This window comes from Anas platyrhynchos, chromosome 5 (genome assembly GCF_047663525.1).
Source record: "Anas platyrhynchos isolate ZD024472 breed Pekin duck chromosome 5, IASCAAS_PekinDuck_T2T, whole genome shotgun sequence".
Classification (NCBI taxonomy): Eukaryota; Metazoa; Chordata; class Aves; order Anseriformes; family Anatidae; genus Anas; species Anas platyrhynchos.
Window position 1 is genome coordinate 53905111 of NC_092591.1, and position 20638 is coordinate 53925748.

Sequence of the window (20638 nt, forward strand, 5' to 3'; positions counted from 1 at the left end):
TTGTGCCAGCAAACAGCTGAACCGAAGTCGGTTCCACACGCGTGGCTCCGAGCTGAAGGCAAGGTGGTGGCTTGCAGCCACGCCACGCGCTTGTGTGGCCGACGGCTCAGGGCGGGCGAGACCTCGGAGACCTCGCTCAAGGACGAGCAGCCCCTTCTGTAAAAGGGGCCAGATCGCTCCCCGGCGCGGTACGGGGCAGCGTGCGGTGACTGGTAATTGAGGCCGTGAGCAATCCTTTTCTTTCCGCATGGGTTGGAGCTGGGAGAGCTGGCCCGGCGTGCAAATTACCAGTTAGGGGCTAGGGTCAAAGCGAGCTCGCCCGGCACTGCCTTTACATCACAGCTCTGACCTCAGCTTCTGCCTGACGCCTGCTCCGGCCCCAGCGGCGCTCGAAGCTCTGCTTCATCACCGATTTCCTGTCAGCTTTCTCAAATCAGAAAAGAAAAGCAAAACCAATAGAAAAAAAAAAATAACAAAAATACCACAACCAAGTAGGTGGGTGCCTGCTGCGAACAACACCCGCTCCTCATCCGCGAATAACTTCTTACCGCGCCTCCCGAGCTGGGCAGGAAGGCTAGAAAAACACCCAGCAAGGCGCCCCTTTTCCAAGCAAGACGAAATATCCTCGGGTTCGTGACACATCCAGGCGCAAGCGGATTAAACAAACCGTTCCGCCCAGCTGAACCTTGGCCGCTGCACGCAGCGGGCGCGGACACAGCCCCTTTATACCACAAATAATTCATCACCCACACAGCTCCGCAAGGCTGGCGGCTGGGAGAGCCCCCCTCAGCGCGATTAGGGCACCGTGGTCGCCCCCTTACCTCACGCGGCCGCTGTGAGGGGCGCAGGGCCCTGCCCGCCGCCTCAGGGCCGCCACCGGCCCGGCCGGGCGCCGCCTCAGCCGGGCCCCGGGCAGGCCGCGCGCGCGCAGTGCTGGGGGGAGGCGGAGGCAGCGCCGGGCGGGCCCGGGGGGGGGGGAAGAAGGAGGAAGGGGGGGGCGCGATGGCGGCTGAGGCGCTGCGCGGCTGCTGGAGGGGGTGCTGGGGGTGGAGAGGAGGCGCCGCGCTGCTGCTGCTCCTGCTGCTGCTGGCGCTGTGCCTGCAGCCCGCCCGGCCCCGCAGCCTCCGCTTCGTGACGCTGGTGAGGGGAGGGAGAGGGGTGAGGTGAGGGGAGGAGGGGAGGGGAGATGGGGAGGGGGAGCGGGGCTTGCGCTGACCGCCCGCCGCCCGCAGGTGTACCGGCACGGGGACCGCTCGCCCATCAAGGCCTACCCGCGGGACCCCTTCCAGGAGGCCGCCTGGCCGCAGGGCTTCGGGCAGCTCACGCAGGTGGGTGCGGGCAGCGCGAAGCGGGCCCGGGGAGGAGGAGCGGGGCCCAGGGTAACGCCGCTGCCGTTGCAGGTGGGGATGCGGCAGCACTGGGAGCTGGGCCAGGCCCTGCGGCGGCGCTACCGAGGCTTCCTGGGCGCCGCGTACCGGCGGCAGGAGGTGAGTGCCGGGCCGGGGGGGTGGTCGGACAAACGAGGCAGACTGGGAGTCCCTGTAGGGTTTGTCTGGCCTTTGTGGGCTCCCCAGGAAGCACCCAGCTGGACGTGGCTCGGATGACACCCCCTCTGTCATCTGCTTCTTCAACAAAACTTCCAGTGTCAGCTCAAACGTGGAGCCTTTAACCTTCCTCAGTAGGATATTCATATACTCCGCTCTTACAAAGCTTTTGCCAGCTGAAGCTGTTTCTCTTCCCTTGCCCGAGAAGGAGAAACAAACCGTGGCATATGCAAACAGGAACAGTTCTGCTAACAAAGCCCGTAGCAGCTGGAGTTGAGCAAGCTCTCTTATGAGAAGCGTCGCCTCTGGTTGACACTGTGTGACCGTCTGTCACCTGACTCAGCGACAAGCTGGAGCCTTGGCAAAAGGTGCTGAAGAAAGCAAATATGCCCAGGGCTTAACTGTGTTTTTTTACGACACTTGTAAAATTAGATGCTTATCTTTTAAAATAGTTCCTTTTTTCAGAGCTTGCCTAGGATGAAGGCAATCCTGTCTAGCATGTACAGGATCAGTTGCTTTCAAGCCACAGTTGGGAGGTAAAAGTGGAATTGTCAGACTTTTTTGTCATGACTGGTAAGTTTTGAGATATGGGGGATGCTATACAGGGTGAGCATATGTGGTGGTTTTTTAGCACTTAAAACCCCAAGCTTGACATTCTGTTTGATTCTTCTGGTTTTTAGTTCTTGTTTCAGATCCAGTATGCTGGGGTTAAGGACATTCTTTCACACGTGTTCCTGCTCTTTTGCACTAGTTTTTTCCCAATCTCCTCCCAGTGTTTTTAGCACACAGATAACGGAACAGCAAAGTTTTGCCATTTTGACCTTCTGAACTCTTTAGTATTTTCCCTTTTCTTTCCTTTTTGGCTCAGATCTCTCTGAGCTCTGAAATGGTAAGTCTTGGCCCATTAACCCCAAGAGCCCACACTGATCAAATGATATCTCAGCTCTCCCCTTCTCTTTCTTAGACCACAGATTATTATTAATTATTTCTCAGATGGCAAAGCTGAGGTTTGGAGAAGCCAGGTTTTTGCAGGAGCAGCAGCTTGTTCCTGGAATGGAGAACTGAACACAGCAGTTTGCCCCAGTCCTGCTCTGTAAATACAGCGCATTTCCTATCTGTGCCCATCATTATCTGCACACCTCTGTCTTGCTCTTCTCTGACTCGTTTATTTTCAGACTCCCTTCTTCCTATCTGTAATCTCCACACAGTGCTTCTCGCTATTTCACTTACCCGGAACAGACTGCTGTAGCATTGCACAGCGAAGCTTCTTTCACATCCATCCTTAAAGTTTCGTCCAGGTTGACGCCAGCAGGCCCCATCACTTCAGTTCCTGTTGTCCACAAGCAGCTGCAGGGCACGTGGCAATGTTCCTCAGCACGTGCGTTGCCCTGCGTCCCAGTGGCACCGCTTACAGTGGCGTTACTAACGGTGCGCTGTCCCTGTCCTGGCAGATCTTCATCCGCAGCACAGATTACGATCGGACGTTGATGAGTGCGGAGGCCAATCTGGCAGGCCTGTATCCCCCAGAGAGACAACAGATGTTCAACCCTAACATTTCCTGGCAGCCGATCCCTGTACACACAGTGCCAGAGTCTGGGGAAAGGGTAAGTTAGTCCTGAGGATACATCCTGACTACCCAAGTGGCATGTTGTGCTGACCTCTCCAAAAGTCTTTACTTCAGGCTCAATTCAGATTGTTTTGAGCTTCTCCTGGGACCTGACTTGCAAAGATTCGTTTGTTCTCTGAACAAGATGAGAACTGAGGGGCTGTGTTTGTTCACTCACTATATTAGCTGCACCAGGCCACACACAGGCTGGCTGGAGCATGTTAGAGGGCAGAACTTGAAGCTGTAGATGGTTGGGGTTTCATTACCATTATGTATGTTTAAAATCCTGTACATATGGAATTCCCATTGACTTACCTGCTCTCATCTCTGCCCAGCTACTGAAGTTCCCATTGAGCCCCTGCCCACGGTACGAACAACTACAGAATGAAACACGGCACTCAGCAGAATACGTAAATAAGACCAGAGACAATTTGGTAAGTGATGGTGTGAGATAAAGTGGCCCTGTAGTTAAAATATCGCTTCTACATAATCAGAGCTCTGACAATATCATGTAGTGCATATCATGCAGCACAAAACTGGAAAATTGAAGGCCTCTCTCTTTCTGTTCGTACCTACAGCAATTCCTGCAGATGGTGGCAAATGAGACTGGGATTCGGGATGTCTCTCTGGAGACTGTCTGGAGTGTGTATGACACACTGTTCTGTGAAGTAAGTTTCCGCAGAAATGCGCATGGATTTGCACTTTGCTATGTAAACCTCCCACTTTGTAATGCCAAAGCCAGGAAAAAAGGCCAACAGCACTATAAATACCTGATTTGAAAGACACTAGAAAATGACCACAATCTGAAATCTTCCGATGTCCGCGGGCAATTCTGAATTAAGTAAGGTAGAAATGAGATCTCTGGAAGCTGAAGGAGTGCTAACTTTATGATTTAAATTAGAGGTTTTAAATTTGGACTGTTCCTGATTCTGCTTCTGTTAATTTGGATCGGTCACTTCTTTGTTTCTGTTAATGCCCTCTCTAAAGAAGTGCTCCACTGGGTTAAGTGGGGTTCACCGACATCTGTTTTTTGACCCATTATGAGGTCCTGTGACAAAGACTCTAGAGACAGACGTTACTGTTTTATTATCTGAGGCGAAGCACAAAACTCAAACGGAATTTTCTTGAAAGCACATCTCCTGGAAGCTTAAAAATAAAAATCGATTTAGCAGTGCTAATGCCAAAGTAAAGGTCACGCATCCAGGAGACTTATAGTTGTGGTACAGGTTTGTGTACAATCAAATAGCACAACGAAAAAAATTAAAGAGATCTTTAAATATCAGACTGGTAAGTGATAGAACAAAATGTAAACCCTGACACTGACGTGCTGCTTTTGACACTCTGTTGGTCCTATGGAGATGCAAGGGTAGTGAGATTGCTGGCAATGGTGCAGTAATGCAGTATATACTACATTAGGGATGCAAAGCATAAATCTGCATGGCATTGCACTTTGCTTCATAAAGTAGTTGCCTGAGTTGCTGCAACCTGAGAATATTCCAGCCCAGAGCTGCATTGCACTGTGTAAATTTGCCCTTTGTATCACAAAGCCAATCTCCTATCTTGTAACAGTGACAGTGAAACAAGTTCTGTCAGTAACAAAAACTCCTGGTCAGAGAGATCAAGAATTTCAAAACTGCGCTTTCAAGACTCACTTAAACAGCTTGCAAATTGGGCCCGGAAGCCCAGCTGACAACCGTCATATCCCTGAGAACCTGGCTGACAGCTCACTGTCCCAAAATGAAACTACACCGTAGTAAGGAAGGGTATTTACTGTAAAAACTATACCCTCAGCCTGACTAATGGCTGTGGCCACTTCGAGCTTCCTCTTATTTCTCACTTTTACAAACAGTGCCCTGAAGAGCAATGTTTTTCTCACCTGAGCCAGCAGATTCACTCTACCATCTGGGTGGAAAAAAAAAAAAAGGTCCAAGAAATACCTGAACTTTCCGGCTACTCTCTTTGGAAATTAATGAAAACCTAACTAAATACCTAGGTTGCTGATGGGAATTTCTGTGAACTGCTGAGACAGAATGGGCCCTTAAGGATATTCAAACTCGTCTTCTGGCAGTTTAACAGGATGTGGCATACAAAATTGCTCCATCCGAGTAATGCCAGGGAACCACAACCCTTGTTTGTCTGCCAGTATAACTAATCCTTTCTTGTAAAGGGTTGGCTGCAAAGTAAATTCTCTTGGTTCCCACTTCTGTGTGTTCTAGGTTTGATTACCGGGCTCTGTCAGTGGTGCATCCCACTACGATGTCCGCTAGCACTAAGTGCTTGCTAACTTTTCCTAACTTTTCCAACATCTTTCAGTGGCCCATAGAGCCTCCTGGGGAATTGTGCTGCAGGTAAACCAGAAACCAAATGCCCCAAGATTACCGTACTGTCCTAACACTTTAACCCTGCACTCCAGGTGTGCTTTCACAGAAAAGTAGCTCCTAGGTTCTAGTCTTGATGCTGCTCACAATTAGTTTCTGAAACAACATTTAAAAGGAACGACATGAACTATGTGTATTCTCTATATGCAGCACGACAGGGCGAGGACAGAATTCTAATCAGACAAGGGTCGTACTTAAACAATACAAAAAATCAGTGGCAGTATGGGCAGAACTCCAGACACCCTGACTCCCATTCTCTGATTAATCTGTGGTCTGTGCTGGCTCCAGCTGACTACTCTCTTTCTCTTTCTAGCAAGCACACAAAATGGATTTGCCACCATGGGTGACGCCAGATGTCATGTCTCAGTTGAAGCAACTGAAAGACTTTGGTTTTGAATTTCTGTTTGGAATCCACCATCGGGTAGAAAAAGCTCGTTTGCAAGGCGGTGAGTGCAGTAGGGAAGGAGCTTTGTGCTGCTCCACCTAGATTTTGAATCTTACTAGCTGTTCCCTTTCCCCAGGGGTCCTGCTGGATCACATTAGGAAAAACCTAACCAAAGCAGCAAATGCCTCTGCCCACCAGCACCTGAAACTTCTTGCCTATTCAGCGGTAAGTCAGAGGTTGGGTATGAACTTTGCTCCATCTCCTCCTCCTCACATTCGGGGTTGGGGCTTGCTAATGGTTTTTACCCTTTCTGGCTTCTCTCCAGTCTGTGCAGTGAGCAGGAGATGCATCTTTGCCTCTGGCTGGGTGGGATATGCAATACCTGGCATCGTTCCTCTGGGGCCCCCGAGGAAAATTCCCAAGCTGCACTTAGTTCCTGGTATAGCTTAGGCTCATGGATAAGACCGGCAGTCTTTGGGGAGCCACTGCTGTATTTATTTGGTGGATGGGTTGCTGCTACTCCAACGTGGTGTTTCAGCAGTACAGCTAGAGTCACCCCCCTTTCCAGCAGCCTGCTGGCTGGAAAGTCAAGCATCTCCCAGATTGCTCCCTAGAGATTAATCCTTAAAAGAACGATGCAGGATAGATATGGCTGTGTTTCACCTCCTCCCCTTCTCTGGCACCATCACAGATCACCTTTCCAACTACTGCTCCTTTCCCTTCTTTCAATGGAAGTTACAAAGGTGGCTTCCCTTCTGCACTGCCCTGCCCATTGCTGGTATGGTCTGAGCTGCCCTGCCACATTCATGAGGGTGACTGATTTGGTTTTTTTCCCTCTTTCTCAGCATGACACCACACTTGTGGCACTGCAGATGGCTCTAGATGTCTACAACAAGATTCAAGCACCATACGCCTCATGTCATTTATTTGAGCTGTACCAAGAGGATGATGGGTGAGGGCTGCAGTAAAGATGTCTGCTGTGATTTCACCTCAAGGGTTAGATACCTAGGCTAGGTGCAATCTAGGGGGATGCAAGCTTGCTCCTAGTGGCAGACTCTTAGGAGGAAAACTGTGACCAGACTAAAGGAAATGGTGTGCACTCTAAGATTTTTTTTTGGGAAGGGGTGACTTGAGCTGGAGGAAAAAAAAAAATCTAGCTGTGTTTCGTTTTCAGTGACTTCTCTGTGGAGATGTTTTTCCGGAATGAGAGCGGGAAGGAACCTTTCCCACTGACAATCCCTGGCTGTCAGCACAAATGTCCCCTGCATAAATTCTTGGAACTCACAGATCCTGTTGTGCCTCAAAACTGGGAGCAAGAATGTCAGGTAGCAAGCAGCATGCAAGAGACAGGTGAGCCCAGGCTGGACCAGAACGTGCAGAAGGGGAAAGCTTGGATTTACTCTGACCACTTATTTTCTCCCTTGCAGGACTGTTTGTGGGTCTGGCTGTGTGTGGATCCGTTCTCCTCCTCCTTATAATCCTCCTCTTGACTGTACTCCTTCGCGTACAGTCTCAGCCCCCTGGCTACCGGCACGTTTCCAATGAGGGAGAAGAGCAGGCCTGACAGTTGCTTCACCTGCTTCCCAGGCAGTAGGGGGGAGCAGCGTTGCCCCTAAGGATGATCGGGCACCTTCAGTAACTGAACATTCTTCTGCTTTGGCCATTGCTTCCCAGAATGAAGCTGAACTGTGATTTTTTTGGACATTTTCTAAAGGTGATGACCCAGAGAGAGGACTGACCTACCCTAATGGAAGTGATGCATTTTAATTCTGAGAAGCCAGGGTACTGTGTGGTGCCTCCAGCCCTCATACAGTCAGCCTGGGATTCTCACCAAGGCCAGTTAGAGCAGCTGCTCCTCATGAAGAATTTTCCTCCTTTCAATGATTGTAAATGTTACCACTCACCCTTCCTGTGGCAGGGGGACTTGGGCCTCCAGAAGGTGCCACATGGAGTACGATTAAGAATTACATCTCTCTTCAGGGTCATCCTGCTTTGTGTGCTTTTCTCTCACGTCCTTGGACTCATGGTGGTGAGAGGGCTGGGCTTGGAGCAGAAGGCCCAGCTCCCCCATGATGCACAGACACTCATCTGCTGACCATGCAGAGGGAGCTGCTGCAGAGATGGCAGGTGGTGAAAAGCATTTCTTGAGGCTGCTGCTAAGTAGTGGTTCATGGTCTCCTTTTCCCCTCATCAAAGTGTAGTTCAAGAGAGAACTGGCCTGTAATCAGGACAGGACTGCAAACCTGGCAGTGGTTTCTAGCATTCAGCTCAAAGTAGGTTATGTATGATCCACAGAGTAAAGAGTTTCGTAAAGGAGATGAATTCTTGTAGTCACAGTGCACCCCATTTCTTGTGCAATGGTGGCTCTAGAAAGGAGGAAGTCCTTGTAGATAGGAAACGTTTTCTATGTTTCTAAAGATTCTTTCTAAAGAATTCTAAAGTTTCTTTTCTAAAGATTCAGTCTTTGAATTTGCCCTCTGCACTTCAAGTACCTACTACAGGGGAGTATCCTGTACTGCAGGCAGTCCAGATTTCAGCTGGAGCCCAAGGAACATGCCTTACTGGCAGAAAGTTTTTATGCTATAATTAAAGAAACGTAGCAGAGCTGTTTACCTAAGACTAGACTGAATGCCAACTTCCAAAGTTGTTTTTTTTTTATTTTCCCATCCTCCCTACTGCACAGCCTTACCCAGAAAAAAATGGAAAACAAACAAACAAACAAAATAATAAGGATCAGACTTTGCAAGTAAATATGGGCCCCTTCATCTGCCACTCTTCAGCATTTTATCCAAAATGTGATTTTCTCCCAGCAAGCTGGATGGAAGCCACAATCCTCTCTCACCTGTCCCCATGATACCGAGTTGACGAGACAAACAGTCTCTTCCTTGATAGAACCATCGGATCAGATTTGAAGTCCTTCATTAGATGATAGGTGAAACCTTACCATGTTTGGCTGGATAGCAGGGAGTTTAGAAACTTTGTATTACTTGGCCAGCTTCATCTGTACCAAAATACAGACTTGTATCTCAAACTGAGGGCAAGATGACCCAGGCCTGCAGGATGTGTCAGCAGATTAGGTGAGGAAGTCATGCTGTGCAGGTGTGCTTGGATGTGTAACCGACTATGCTCAGTGTGCAGGCCCAAGACGAGAGAACACAATCAGAGAGAAGGAGAGGGCCTGAGCATGTACAAGGGCTGGGCTCAACCAAGGGATACAGTGAGGAAGTGTACTGACGACCACCAGACACCCACGGAGAGACCATGAGTGGAAACAAATGTGGATGTGTCAGAGAACTTTAAAGAGTTTAATGAGTTATGGGAAATAGTATGACTATGTTAGTAATTGGAAACCTAAAGAATGGTTATAACTGTATATAACCCCTGAAATGTGAACAATTTGGAACACACACTAGGTGTTCCTAGTTCCTGAGAATGCCTGCTCCCTAAAACTCCAAATTGAGTCTTAGAGAGTTTCTTTGACTGACTTTCATGCTATCACCCAAGGACAGGGCCCAGCTCCACACCCCCCTCTGGGGGACACAGGGTTGGAATCTCCCCAGGCTGAGGCCAGAAACACGGCCGCTGCTGCTCTGCCTCATCTCTTGTCATGGCTGTGCCTCAGTGCCACAGCCCAGGCTGCAGAATGCTGAAAGTTCTGGAAAGTTCCTCTGGAGTCGGGGCTGGAGGGCTGCCCCTGCCCCTCTCAGCTCCTCCCTGCCCTGTCCCTGGGCTCTCCAGGAGCCACGGAGCCGAGCCTTGGTGCGGGTTCCTCCCCAGGGCGCGGGGGGCCGCCCCCTTCCCTCAGCTCGCCTCAGCACGCGCCCTGCTCTGCCTGGCCGTTAGCAGCCGCCATGGCAGCAGCAGCGCCTGGGAGCGTTGGGAAGCCGGCTGCAACTGGCTGCAACCCGCTGGAACCCGCTGGAACCGGCTGGAACCAGCTGGAACCAGCTGCAACCAGCACCAGGCTGCCCGGCTGTGTTCTCCATCTTGTCTCGCTCTGTGCCCAGTGCCCGGGCGTTGTGCTTGTCGCCGCTCAAAGCCTTCGCTTCTTTGGCTTGCCTGTCCTCCTGTGCCCTCGGCAGGACTGAGGCATTCCCCCTTGGCTTTCACAGCCCTCCTCCTGCCCAACACGCCCATGCTGGCAAGAGATTTCCTGAGGTCTTGTCCTGGAATCCCTCAGAGATTTCCGTGCCCTTGGGCTCAGCCATGTCCAGATCTGGAAACGGGGGATGCTGGCCTTTGTTCGGCTGTGCCAAAATGCCAGCTGAGTGCTCCTGGGACTAGTTTGGGTGGTTATTTTCCGAGTTTGAGGAAGAACGTGAGGGAAAGAAGAGCGGGAATGGCGGCACCAAGGACTTTGGTTCTTCAGCTGCTTCTCTGTTAAATGTGGCAGCTCCCAGCAGTGTCTCTGTGTGGAAGAACGATGGGGGAATTGACAGACTGCTTTGAGTTCAGAAGCGGACAACTTCTGATGGAGTGCCACTGCAACAGCCCGGTCTTCATGAGGGTGGCCATCTCAGTTTGCTTTAGTTGTTGTAAATAAATATCTGGTTTTACATTTTTTTGCCCATGTGTTGTTTTTTTTTTATTATTTTTTATTTCTCCTCCAGCTCTGGGCCTTGCCCTGGCCTCCTGTCTCAAGCTGCTTCATCCTGTTTCTCCCTGCTTCCCATGCCCCTCTTGTGCCTGTTGACATGAGGTGTTAGCATGTGGCTGGAACAGCAGCTTCCATGTGTCAGCACTGCCAGGCAGTGATTTCCATCACGAGGATTTATCCGTCTACGGAATCTCTTATCAGGAAGCACCACATAACCATGCTTAAACCTCTGAAACTTACAACTGCAACATTTGGAAGTTCTTGGAAAACCTGAGAAAGTATAATCTGTACGCATGCTGGAAAATAGCCTCCCTCACCAGTAAATATTCTGAGAAAGTGCCGTACCTGAGACAATTTACGATTTCGAAGTTGGTATGCAGGGTAATAACAGCAATGGCAATACAGTAGTTGGAATGATGATAGGGTGTGCGTTCAAATCCGTAACAGTATTGCCACTCGGACATGAAGATATTCCCTTGAAGGTACCCTGCTGCCCAGGCCTTCAACATTATCTTCAACATTATTACCACATTTGGTTATTTGAGCACCTCCTTTATATTGGTTTCAGTGCCCTCCCAGAGTCCTAATACTGCAATTTTTTTGCTGACACACAAAAATTAGAGAAAACAGCATGCACCCTCCTTCCCCCCAATGCTGAATCAACAAAATACTTGCAGGTACCTTGATTGAAGTTCTAACAAAGAGAATTTGAATTAAGCTGTGAGCTGTTTTAAATATGGTATTCCAGCGCCATCTAAAGGTGAATAAATGTCGTGAATTCGTAACTTCCAGTTGCTGTGCCCGCAGTCAATAGCAATGGGAGATGTTTGCTCCTGAAGAGTTGATAACGTTGAGGATTCAGCTTGTGCTTTCTATCTTTTGGTGCTTTACCAAAAGCTCAGTATCAAGATCTTACTGTTACAGCGAGACAGAGAGACAAAAAGTTCTCATTTTGGTTGCTTTGGCCACTCCATTAGGGACCACGGTGTCTGCAACGCTCCCTCAACTTCCTGATCTCTTCTAGTAGGAGTATCTGTCCATCCATCGCTGTTCAGCTTATTTAGGGAGTCAATGGTGACCAAGCTTTTCAATTTAGTTTCCCCAGAGATGTCCCCACCCCACCATCCTCCAGCTGTCCAGGCACAGGGACAAGGCAGAGCTCACATGCATTTTATTTATTGTCCTCAACCATGACACAGGGGCTGCACCCAGCATGCCCCAGGCATCGGGGGAAGTCACCAAGGTAGTGGAATGACGTGGCATGGCACTGGGGTGGCAGGTACAACACAGGATTGGCATCACCGGGACGCAGGGGGGACAATGTGGGGTGTCACCAGGACTGTTGGGGGGACATGGGATGTTCTCGTGTGTTGCTGCATGTGTGGGATCACATAGGGTGCCCCAGGACCCATGACACAGCCCTCCCAAAGACATCCCCAACTCTGCTGCGCCCCACAGCAACACAGATGTCCCATATCCCAATGCCCCCCGCAATCCTACACATCCCCACGTGTCCCCCCGGCATCTTCAGGTCCTACCCGCGCTCGCAGATGAGCTCGACGACGCTGTGCTCCATGGGGACAGGGTCGAGGCAGCGGTGGGCAGCGCTGGCGGCCACCTCGTCCAGCAGCCCCTGCACCACGCGCTCGTCGGCGGCGAAGCGCCAGAGGTAGAGCTGCAGGTAGTGGCCGTCCACCTGCACCTGCTGCAGCCCGAAACGCCCCAACGTCCGCAGCCGCACGCACTCCAGCAGCGTCTTCAGGCTGATCTTGATGATCCCCGTCAGCACCGACACCTGGGATGTAGGGACAGCAGGGATAAGTGGCACAGTGGGGACAGGGACAGCCAGCGCAAGGTGGCTCAAGTTGTGTCCGCACAGGGATGTGGAGAAATTAGGGACACCTCTCTGGGGTCATCAGCACCTAGGACACCCTCATCCTCATCCTAACGTGTGTTAGGACATGGGGACATGTCACACTGGGGTTACAGAGACCTTAAGCCACATCAGTGTGGGGACACAGGAACATTGACACTCACCCCTGCCATCTGCCCCAGGGACCAACCCCCCTTGTCTTAGCTATCAGCCCCTGAGGAACCCCAAAACCCCAGCACTGGGGACATGGGGACACGAGGGACGTGTGACAGGTGGGAAGATGGACAGCTCAGGGACCTCGGGGACACCTGAGGGACACTGGGACATCCCTATGGCCTCACCTTGTTGAACTCGACCGGGCTGAAGATGTCAATGCGTTCGGAGAAGAGCTTCTGGATGTTGCTGAGCAGGTGCGTGTCCATCGGGGCACTGGGGACAACGAAAGCAGGACAATCGGGGGACAGGGGACTGGCAGGGGAGGAGGGAGGGCACGGGGACAGTCAGGGGACATGGTGACAGATGGGATGTGAGGGCTGTATGGGGACACAAAGGCAGGAGAACATGGGGATGTGGGTGGAGGATGTGGGGAGAGTCACAGCACGGGGACTTAAGGCACATGGGGATCATCAAGGGATACTGGGATGGTTTGGGGACACAGGGACCACCAAAGGATGTGGGGACCATGGGTGGATGTTGGGACAATTTGGGATATGAAGATTGTCACAGGGACACGGGGACTGTAGGGGAACATTGGGATCATTTGGAGCCATGAAGACAGCCAGGAGGACGTGGGGCTGGTCACGAATGTGGGGACAACGGGGTGACCCCGGGCTGACAGGGAGGTGACCCAGGTGACAGGGCTGACCTGGGGGTGTAGCTGGGGGCGTAGCGCCCAGGCGCCCGCGAGCTGCTGTAGACGGAGAAGGCGCGCCGGCTCGAGTCGCTGCTCTGTGCCCGCCGCACGCCCTCCTCGAAGAGCTGCCCCACCTGCAGCATCACACCATGCTCAGTGCCAGCGTCCCCCAAACCCACCCCAAATACCCCCCTGGGGACTCCCAAAACAAGCCAGGATCCCTCAAAACCCTCTGAGACTTCCCAGTCCGTTTGAGATCCTCTCAGACCCCTCTGGTCTCTCCCTAAAATCATTATGGACACCTCAGGGAGTCTCCTCTTGACCCTTCAGAGACTTCAGCCCCCCTGCAAGGAACCCTCTGGGACTCCAAAACCCGCCCAGGAACCCTCTGGGACTCCTGAGGGTGCTTTAGGGAGCCCCACAGGGACCACCTGCAACATCCTAAAATCCTCAATGACTTCATAGGGACGGCAGGCATGATTTCTGGCCCCTTCAGGGACCCCCAGGAACATCTGGGACTCCTCTATGGGTCTCCAGCCCCCACCCCAAGCCCCTATAAGGGCCCGGTGCTGCCCCAACCTGGACGTCGATGGCAGTGATGTCCTCGACCACGCGCTTCATGACGGCGCGGACGTTGCGGGGCTCGACGGTGCCCAACCAGTCGCGCGTCTCCACGCTCTTCCGCAGCATCTGCGCCACCGCCGCCCCCTGCACCTGCACGTAGTGGTCGAGCAGCCGCTGCGCCGCCCCCCGAGCCTCCGCGCACAGCGCCGGGCCTGGCGTCACCGCTGGCCCTGTGTCCTGGGGGCACAAAGGACATGGGGACACTTCCACACGCAGCCTGTGTCCTTGGGATTTGGGGACACAGGGAGATGGCTCCTTGGTGGCACAGGGATGTGAGGAGACGTGTAAAAGCCTCCCCCAGTGTCCCCATGCACAGCAACATCTGTTGTGAGGGTACACAGAGACATCAGGGGGCACCTGGGCTGTCCCAAAGTGCTGCATCCCTATTGTCCTCACATCGTTGTAGCATTTGGAGGGGCTCAGGGACATGCCAAGGCCTCCTGGGGACGTTTTGTGGATCTCCCACCCCTTAGGGACACTGAGGGACACTGGGACACGCAGGGACCCTTCTGCCTCCACACATACTGCTGTTCTTGGGGCCACATTCTGGACAGACATGGGGCCATAGTGGGACACAGAGAGAGGCTTGGGGACATTCAAGATCCCTTTGGGGACATTTCAGGGTCCCTCGTGGACATTTGGGGGCACACAAAGTTCAAAGGAAGATCCCCATGCTTCCACACACACTCCCATGTTCTGGACAGCCACTAGGACTCGGGGCTGCTCTGTGGCACCTTGGGGACATTCAGGGCCCCCTCTGAGCCATTTTGGGGCCAACGAGGGTGGGTTTTGGAGCTCACCTCAGGAGGAAACTGCTCGTCGGTAAGGGTGAGGATGTAGCTGATGGTGGTGGCCTCGTAGTCGAGGCAGAGGCGGGCGAGGAGCAGCAGCAGTGCCGGGGGTGCTGCGGGGGCTCCCCTCTCCGTGGGGCTGTCGGCAAAGCCCCGGGCGGTGCGGCAGAGCCAGCGCACGAAGGCCACCACCAGCCCTTCGCGCACCGCCTCTACGCAGAACTCCCCCTGTGGCCAAAAGCAGAGGGTTACACCTCCCAAAATACCAAACTGCTACCCCTGCCTGCTTAAAAGCTGCCACTGCACCGTAAAAGCCTCGGCTGCACCCCAAAGAACTGCTGCTGGGCAGCGCTGTCGCACCCATGTCACCGTGTAGAACGGCCCCGTGACCAAACCTGGAGGGTTACGTCCCAAAAATACCACCCTGGGTCTCCCAAAAACCTCCTCTGTATCCCCAAAACTGCCCCTGGAGCCCGATATTTTCCCCATGGCCCCCAGCAGCCCCTCACACACCACTGCCATGCACAACGCAAAGCACAACTGCCCCGTACAACCCCAAAACAAACCCAGTTCCACCAAGCTGTGCTCTGCAACCCCAAAATCACCCCAACAACCCCCCCAGGGACCGCCAATCTGCCCCATGCGATCTGTGAAGTAAACCCATGCTTATTTTAAGCCCGTGCAACCTCCACCCCACCCTGCGCAGCCCCCAGCCACCCCCAGTGACCCCCATACTTCCCACAAGGCTCCCCCCACTGCCCCCAGCCCACCTTGAAGTAGGGCAAGCTGGCGAAGGCCACGTCCTTGGCGGTGAAGAGCTGCACGTAGGCCAGGACGGCCTTGAGCTGGCCGAGAACGGAGGAGGACAGCGTGGCCAGGAGGTCGGGGAGCCCGGGCCCCTCTTTGCCAGGGGGCCGGGGAGCTGCCAGCGCCTGGCGCACGTCACCCAGGCACCCCAGGAAGAAGGTCTGCAGCGCCCGCAGGTAGCGGGCCACCCGCTCACCCGCTGCCCGGGCCACCAGCGCGGCGCCTGCTTCGGCCCCGGCCGTGGGCAGCAGCTCGAGGAGGGCGCGGAGGCGGCGGTGGAAGCGGTCGAGCGCCCGCACCAGCAGCGAGGTGTCGCCCAGGCCCCGCTCCAGCGCCAGGCGCCGCTCCAGCAGCTCGAAGTAGCGGGCGGTGAGGGCAGCGGCGAAAGCCTCCAGGCGGCCTTCCCCCACCCCCGGGCAGCCCTCGAAGAGGCTGCGGTACGAGGCTGCGAGCAGGCACAGGTTGCCCACGAAGGCCGAGCTGCCCCGGTCAACGAAGTCCAGGATGTCGGAGGCCGGGGGAGGAGTGGTGGCAGCGCCAGAGGGATCAGCTGGGGGCAGCTCAGCCTCCAGCGCCGCCAGCTCGGTCTCCAGGCGAGCACCGGCATGGCTCAGGAACTCCTCGCACAGCTCCTCAGGCGGCTCCTCCAGCTGCAGCAGCATCTCCACACACTCTGTGAGCTCCTTGGGGTCCAAGGTGTCGTCCCTAGAGAGATGGGGGGGGGTTAGCTGGGTGCTACGAGGTTCTGAGGTTAACAGCAGCACAGCAAAACAGGAAAAAGCAATAAAGGTCATCAGTAGGCTTCAGAGTTAACGATAATTATTGAAAAACAAAGGAGAAATGAGGACTTCATAGCATCAGCATGTTCCAGAGTTCCCAGTGGAATAAAGTTGTTAGAGGAACTGCTATCGTTACCCTCCAGAACGAACACCCTCTGTTCTCCACAGCCGCCACCAGTAGGCTCCAGAGTGAACACCCTCACAACCCCACCTCCTGCTGGCAGCGGGCTGCGGAGTGACCATACCGGAGGCGTGCCCGGAGGCGCTGGGCCAGCTCGGCCATGATGGCGTGGCTCTCGTCCTCGATGGCCCGGAACGAAGGCAGGTGGCGGTAGTGGCGCAGCACGGCCCGGGCGCGGGCGTAGCAGTGCAGGGCCCGCGCAGGATCTGCCCCCGGTGCCGCCCAGCGCCGCAGCCGCCCCGGCACCTCCACGAGGGACTGCAGCTTCCGCAGGAGCGCCTGCACGCCTGGAGGGGCCAGGATGTCAGGAAGGAGTCGGGCGTGGGGGAAAGGATTGGGCACCGAGGTGGGGGGCGCAAGGACCAAGGGGAAGGGCTACGGATGATGCAGGTCCTGATCGGCCCCCTCTGGGATCCCATTTCTCCCCCCCCATCTGACTCTCAGCCCCCTTCCCCGTCATCTGCCTCCTCTGCTCCCCCCACGCCGTTATCTGCCCACCCCACAAAGCCCAGGTGTGCCCCCAGATGGGCTCCCCCAACCCCGCTGGGCTCCCACAGTGTACACTCCAAACTACAAGAACCCTACACGCTAACATCTGTCTCCTCATCCCCTCATATTTACCCCTAAAAGGCCAAAATCTAATCCCCAGGCCCCTCCAAACCCCAGATCTGACCCCCAACCCCACAATCTGTCCTCCCCGAGTCACCCAACCCCAAGATCTGTCCCCAAACCCCATAGATTTGCCCTCCTGGGCTCCACTCCTCCCTCCCCATACCAGCCAGCTGGGCGCCCCGGCGGTGACGGTCCTGCAGCGCCGCGCTGACACGGGCGCTGGAGGTGCTGATGGCTGCCATGTTGGCAGCCAAATCGTCCATCTCTGCCTCCATGCGGCGGAAATCGACCTTCATCTTTCGGATAGTGTCTGGGGGGAGGGAAAAAAATGAGACCCATGGGTCCCTGAGCCACTTGGGATCCCACAGGTCCCCCCCCCAAATGCTTGTGTCCCCCCTGAGAGCCCACCTGTGGCAGAAATGAACTTGTTATAGTTCTCGTAGAGCAGCGTCTGCATGTCGCTGTCGAGAGCGCGGATCTCCCGCCCCAGCGCAGCTTCGCGGGCCAACAACTGCCCCAGGGGGCACTCGCTGCGCACCTGGAAGAGGGAAATCATGATAGAACCGCACCCTGGCCCTATGGCACCCCAACAACTCTCCCGCAGCCGCAACAACCCCCTCCCAGGCCCCTACATCCCTCCACAGTGGTTCTGGGCTCCTGAGCTGCCCCCCTAATTGCATGGTAGAGCCCTCCAGCTGTCTCCCCCAGCCCAACACGCTGCTCGGGGAGGCCTGCCTGCCACACAGCCACTTAGATGGCACCCTGGCATTGCGAGAAGGAACCCTAAGAGCTTCCAGCTGCACACCAGGGCCCTGCTGGGATCCACAACAGCCCCCAATAGCCCCATATGGCCCCTACACAGGGGACATACAGGATCCCAAAGAGCGCCTGGGGGGGGGGGAGATCTGTTGGGTACCCAGAAAACCCCTCTGTGGGGATCTGAAGGGGGTTGGAAGGTCTCTCAGGGACCCAGCACAGCCTGACGGTGGGGTTAATGGAGTCCCCACAGGGCTCTGGGGGCGGGGGTACAGATTGCACGGCACCGCTCACCCCATGAAGGCTGCGAGATCCCCATAGGAACCCCTTGGGATCCCCACAGGAACCCCTTGGGATCCCCCCAGGCGGACACCCAAACCTCAGGAGGTCCCCGGGGTGGGGGTGCGGGTCACGGCGGGGTCAAAGGTCACCTTCGCGAGGTAAACTTCCGGGTCAAAGTGAGGCCCGTTGATGTCGATGGGGTCCGGGGCGGCCTCCGCTGCCTCGGCGGCGGGCAGCCCGTAGTAGCGCTGCAGCGGGCCATGAGGCCGGCGCCAGGAGGGGCCGGTGCCGGTGCCGGTGCCACTGCCAGAGCCGGTGTCGGTCTCGGTCCCGGTGTCGGTGCCGGTGTCGGTCCCCGCCGCCTCCCCGTCCGCCATCACGCCGCCACTTCCGTGCCAGCGCCTGACTTCCTGCCCAGCTCCCGGCGTCACTTCCGGGCGGGGCCGTTACCATGGTTACCGGCCCCCGGCCCCTCCCCAGCCCCGGCCCCACCAGGCCGCACGGCGCCGCCTCAGGGGCCCCTTGTGAATAAAGCACATAAAGCACATAAAGCACAAGTCAGTGAAGGAAATAAAGCACATGAAGCACATGGCCTCAGTCAGTAAAGGAAATAAAGCACACAAAGCAGGTGGCCTCAGACAGTAAATACAGCACATAAAGCCCATGGCGTCTGTCAATAACGTAAATACAGGCCATAAAGCAATGGCAGCAGCCGTGTTCATGACTTGTGGAAAACGGACTCCACAATCAGAAAGACTGTAAATTAGCTGTGTTTATTCAGTGCTGCGCAGCACGGGGGGGTGGTGCCGCCAAAGTCGTGCACACCTGGCGTGGCAACTTGCCTTGGTTTTATGCAGAAAAGAGTGACATATGCATGGAGTTTCACACCACGCCTATACATATTCATAACCTGTCCCTGTTTAATATTAAAATTGGTTCCAAGGAGTCATTTCCATAAACTGCTCCCATCTGCACTTGCACAGTGTATGCTGGTGGTGGTCTTCGGCGGTCATGGGGATGAAGATTGATGACTCTTCCTCGTCTCTGCTCCTTGATCTCTTGTCTCTGCGCAGACTCAGTTGCTCCTTGTCTCTTGTCCATCCACAGGACCAGTTTCTTAACATAGGCTCACACTCTTATTAGGAGACTGACCTTGGTAAAGGGGCCCAAGGCTTCTTGCTTTAATTAGTTTGAGCATCCTAGTTTCATGCTATCACTCTATCTCTACTTGCTAATATTCCCCTAACGTCCTCTCTCAGTTCCCTAGCAGGGGAACCACTGTGAGCAGCCATAAATGCCCTCTGAGAAGGACAGCTGCCAAGGACCATGAGCTGTGGGCACAAGGGGGCAGGACCCAAACTCCAGAAATAACGGGGCATGGGCAGGGGGCTGACAAGACAGACACCAAGGCAGGACAAAGCTGCAATGTGCAGAAAAATCCCCCTTGAGAAAAATCTCACTCGGGACTCCATCGCCCACCCTCTCTTCCAACTCCTCTTGCAGGCCCTGGCACCTACACCTTACCCAGGCTGATGGGACCCAACACAGCCTACACAACTGCCAGCACGATCGCTTCGATGCAGACCTCTCTAGCATGAGCCATGCTTCCCTTCTTTTCCGCATTCCCTAGTGAACCTTAGGTGTTCTTCTCGTGCCACAAGGACTTCAAAGCCCACTGCATCCTTGCTTAGCACGGGCTTCTGTACACCAGGAGCAAAGCCAGTGAATCCACTGAGGCATACTCTAAGTCCTGGTGATGGAAGCTCCACAAGGTATCAAGGAGCAGGAACAGAGCTACTTATCACAGCCAGTTTGGACAGCGTGGGGATGGAACAGTGGCTTCCAAGCTCAAATCCCAAACCTCCCCTCAGACATCAAGTATTTAGGCACAGCCATGACAAGAGATGATGCAGAAATACAGTGGCTGTGTTTCTGCCCTCAGCCTAGGGAGATGCCAAGCCTTTGTCCCCAGAGGGTCAGTCAAAGCAGTCTGTCAATTCCCCCATCGTTCTTCCACACAGAGACACTGCTGGGAGCTGCCACATTTAACAGAGAAGCAGCTGAAGAACCAAAGTCCTTGGTGCCGCCATTCCCGCTCTTCTTCCCTGCACGTTCTTCCTCAGACTTGGCAAATAACCCCCCAAACTAGTCCCAGGAGCACTCGGCTGGCATTTTGGCACAGCCGAACAAAGGCCAGCATCCCCCGTTTCCAGATCTGGACCCGGCTGAGCCCAAGGGCATGGAAATCTCTGAGGGATTCCAGGACAAGACCTCAGGAAATCTCTTGCCAGCACGGGCGTGTTGGGCAGGAGGAGGGCTGTGAAAGCCGAGGGGGAATGCCTCAGTCCTGCCGAGGGCACAGGAGGACAGGCAAGCCAAAGAAGCGAAGGCTTTGAGCAGTGACAAGCACAATGCCCGGGCACTGGGCACAGAGCGAGACAAGATGGAGGACGCAGCCGGGCAGCCTGGTGCTGGTTCCAGCTGGTTCCAGCCGGTTCCAGCCAGTTCCAGCTGGTTCCAGCCGTTTCCAGCCGGTTCCAGCCAGTTGCAGCCGTTTCCAGCTGGTTCCA

General features: G+C 54.5%; 3 protein-coding genes across 3 annotated transcripts in view; 1 reads left to right on the forward strand and 2 right to left on the reverse strand.

The window, feature by feature from the left end:
• The window catches only part of NR1H3 (nuclear receptor subfamily 1 group H member 3), a 29563-nt gene extending 28585 nt beyond the window's left edge, over nt 1–978 (reverse strand). Inside the window, exon 1 of the mRNA XM_027457469.3 lies at nt 822–978. The gene's annotated coding sequence lies outside the window, so the exon portion shown is untranslated. The remainder of the gene's footprint in view (nt 1–821) is intronic.
• On the forward strand, nt 979–10471 carry ACP2 (acid phosphatase 2, lysosomal). Its single transcript, XM_038180021.2, has 11 exons — nt 979–1140; nt 1233–1328; nt 1401–1487; nt 2996–3148; nt 3486–3584; nt 3729–3818; nt 5842–5974; nt 6050–6138; nt 6759–6865; nt 7088–7263; nt 7341–10471. The coding sequence occupies exons 1-11, from the start codon at nt 1003–1005 to the stop codon at nt 7475–7477; spliced, it is 1305 nt and encodes a 434-aa protein (XP_038035949.1). The 5' UTR covers nt 979–1002; the 3' UTR covers nt 7478–10471.
• Nucleotides 10472–11664: 1193 nt separating this feature from the next.
• Nucleotides 11665–18523, reverse strand: VPS51 (VPS51 subunit of GARP complex). The gene is made up of 10 exons (XM_027458831.3): nt 18218–18523; nt 17439–17568; nt 17194–17340; nt 16483–16705; nt 15422–16163; nt 14661–14879; nt 13816–14037; nt 13249–13370; nt 12725–12812; nt 11665–12305 (listed from the first exon to the last, which is right to left on the reverse strand). Exons 1-10 carry the CDS (start codon nt 18443–18445, stop codon nt 12045–12047), a joined length of 2382 nt encoding a protein of 793 aa, XP_027314632.3. The 5' UTR covers nt 18446–18523; the 3' UTR covers nt 11665–12044.
• Nucleotides 18524–20638: the final 2115 nt, after the last annotated feature.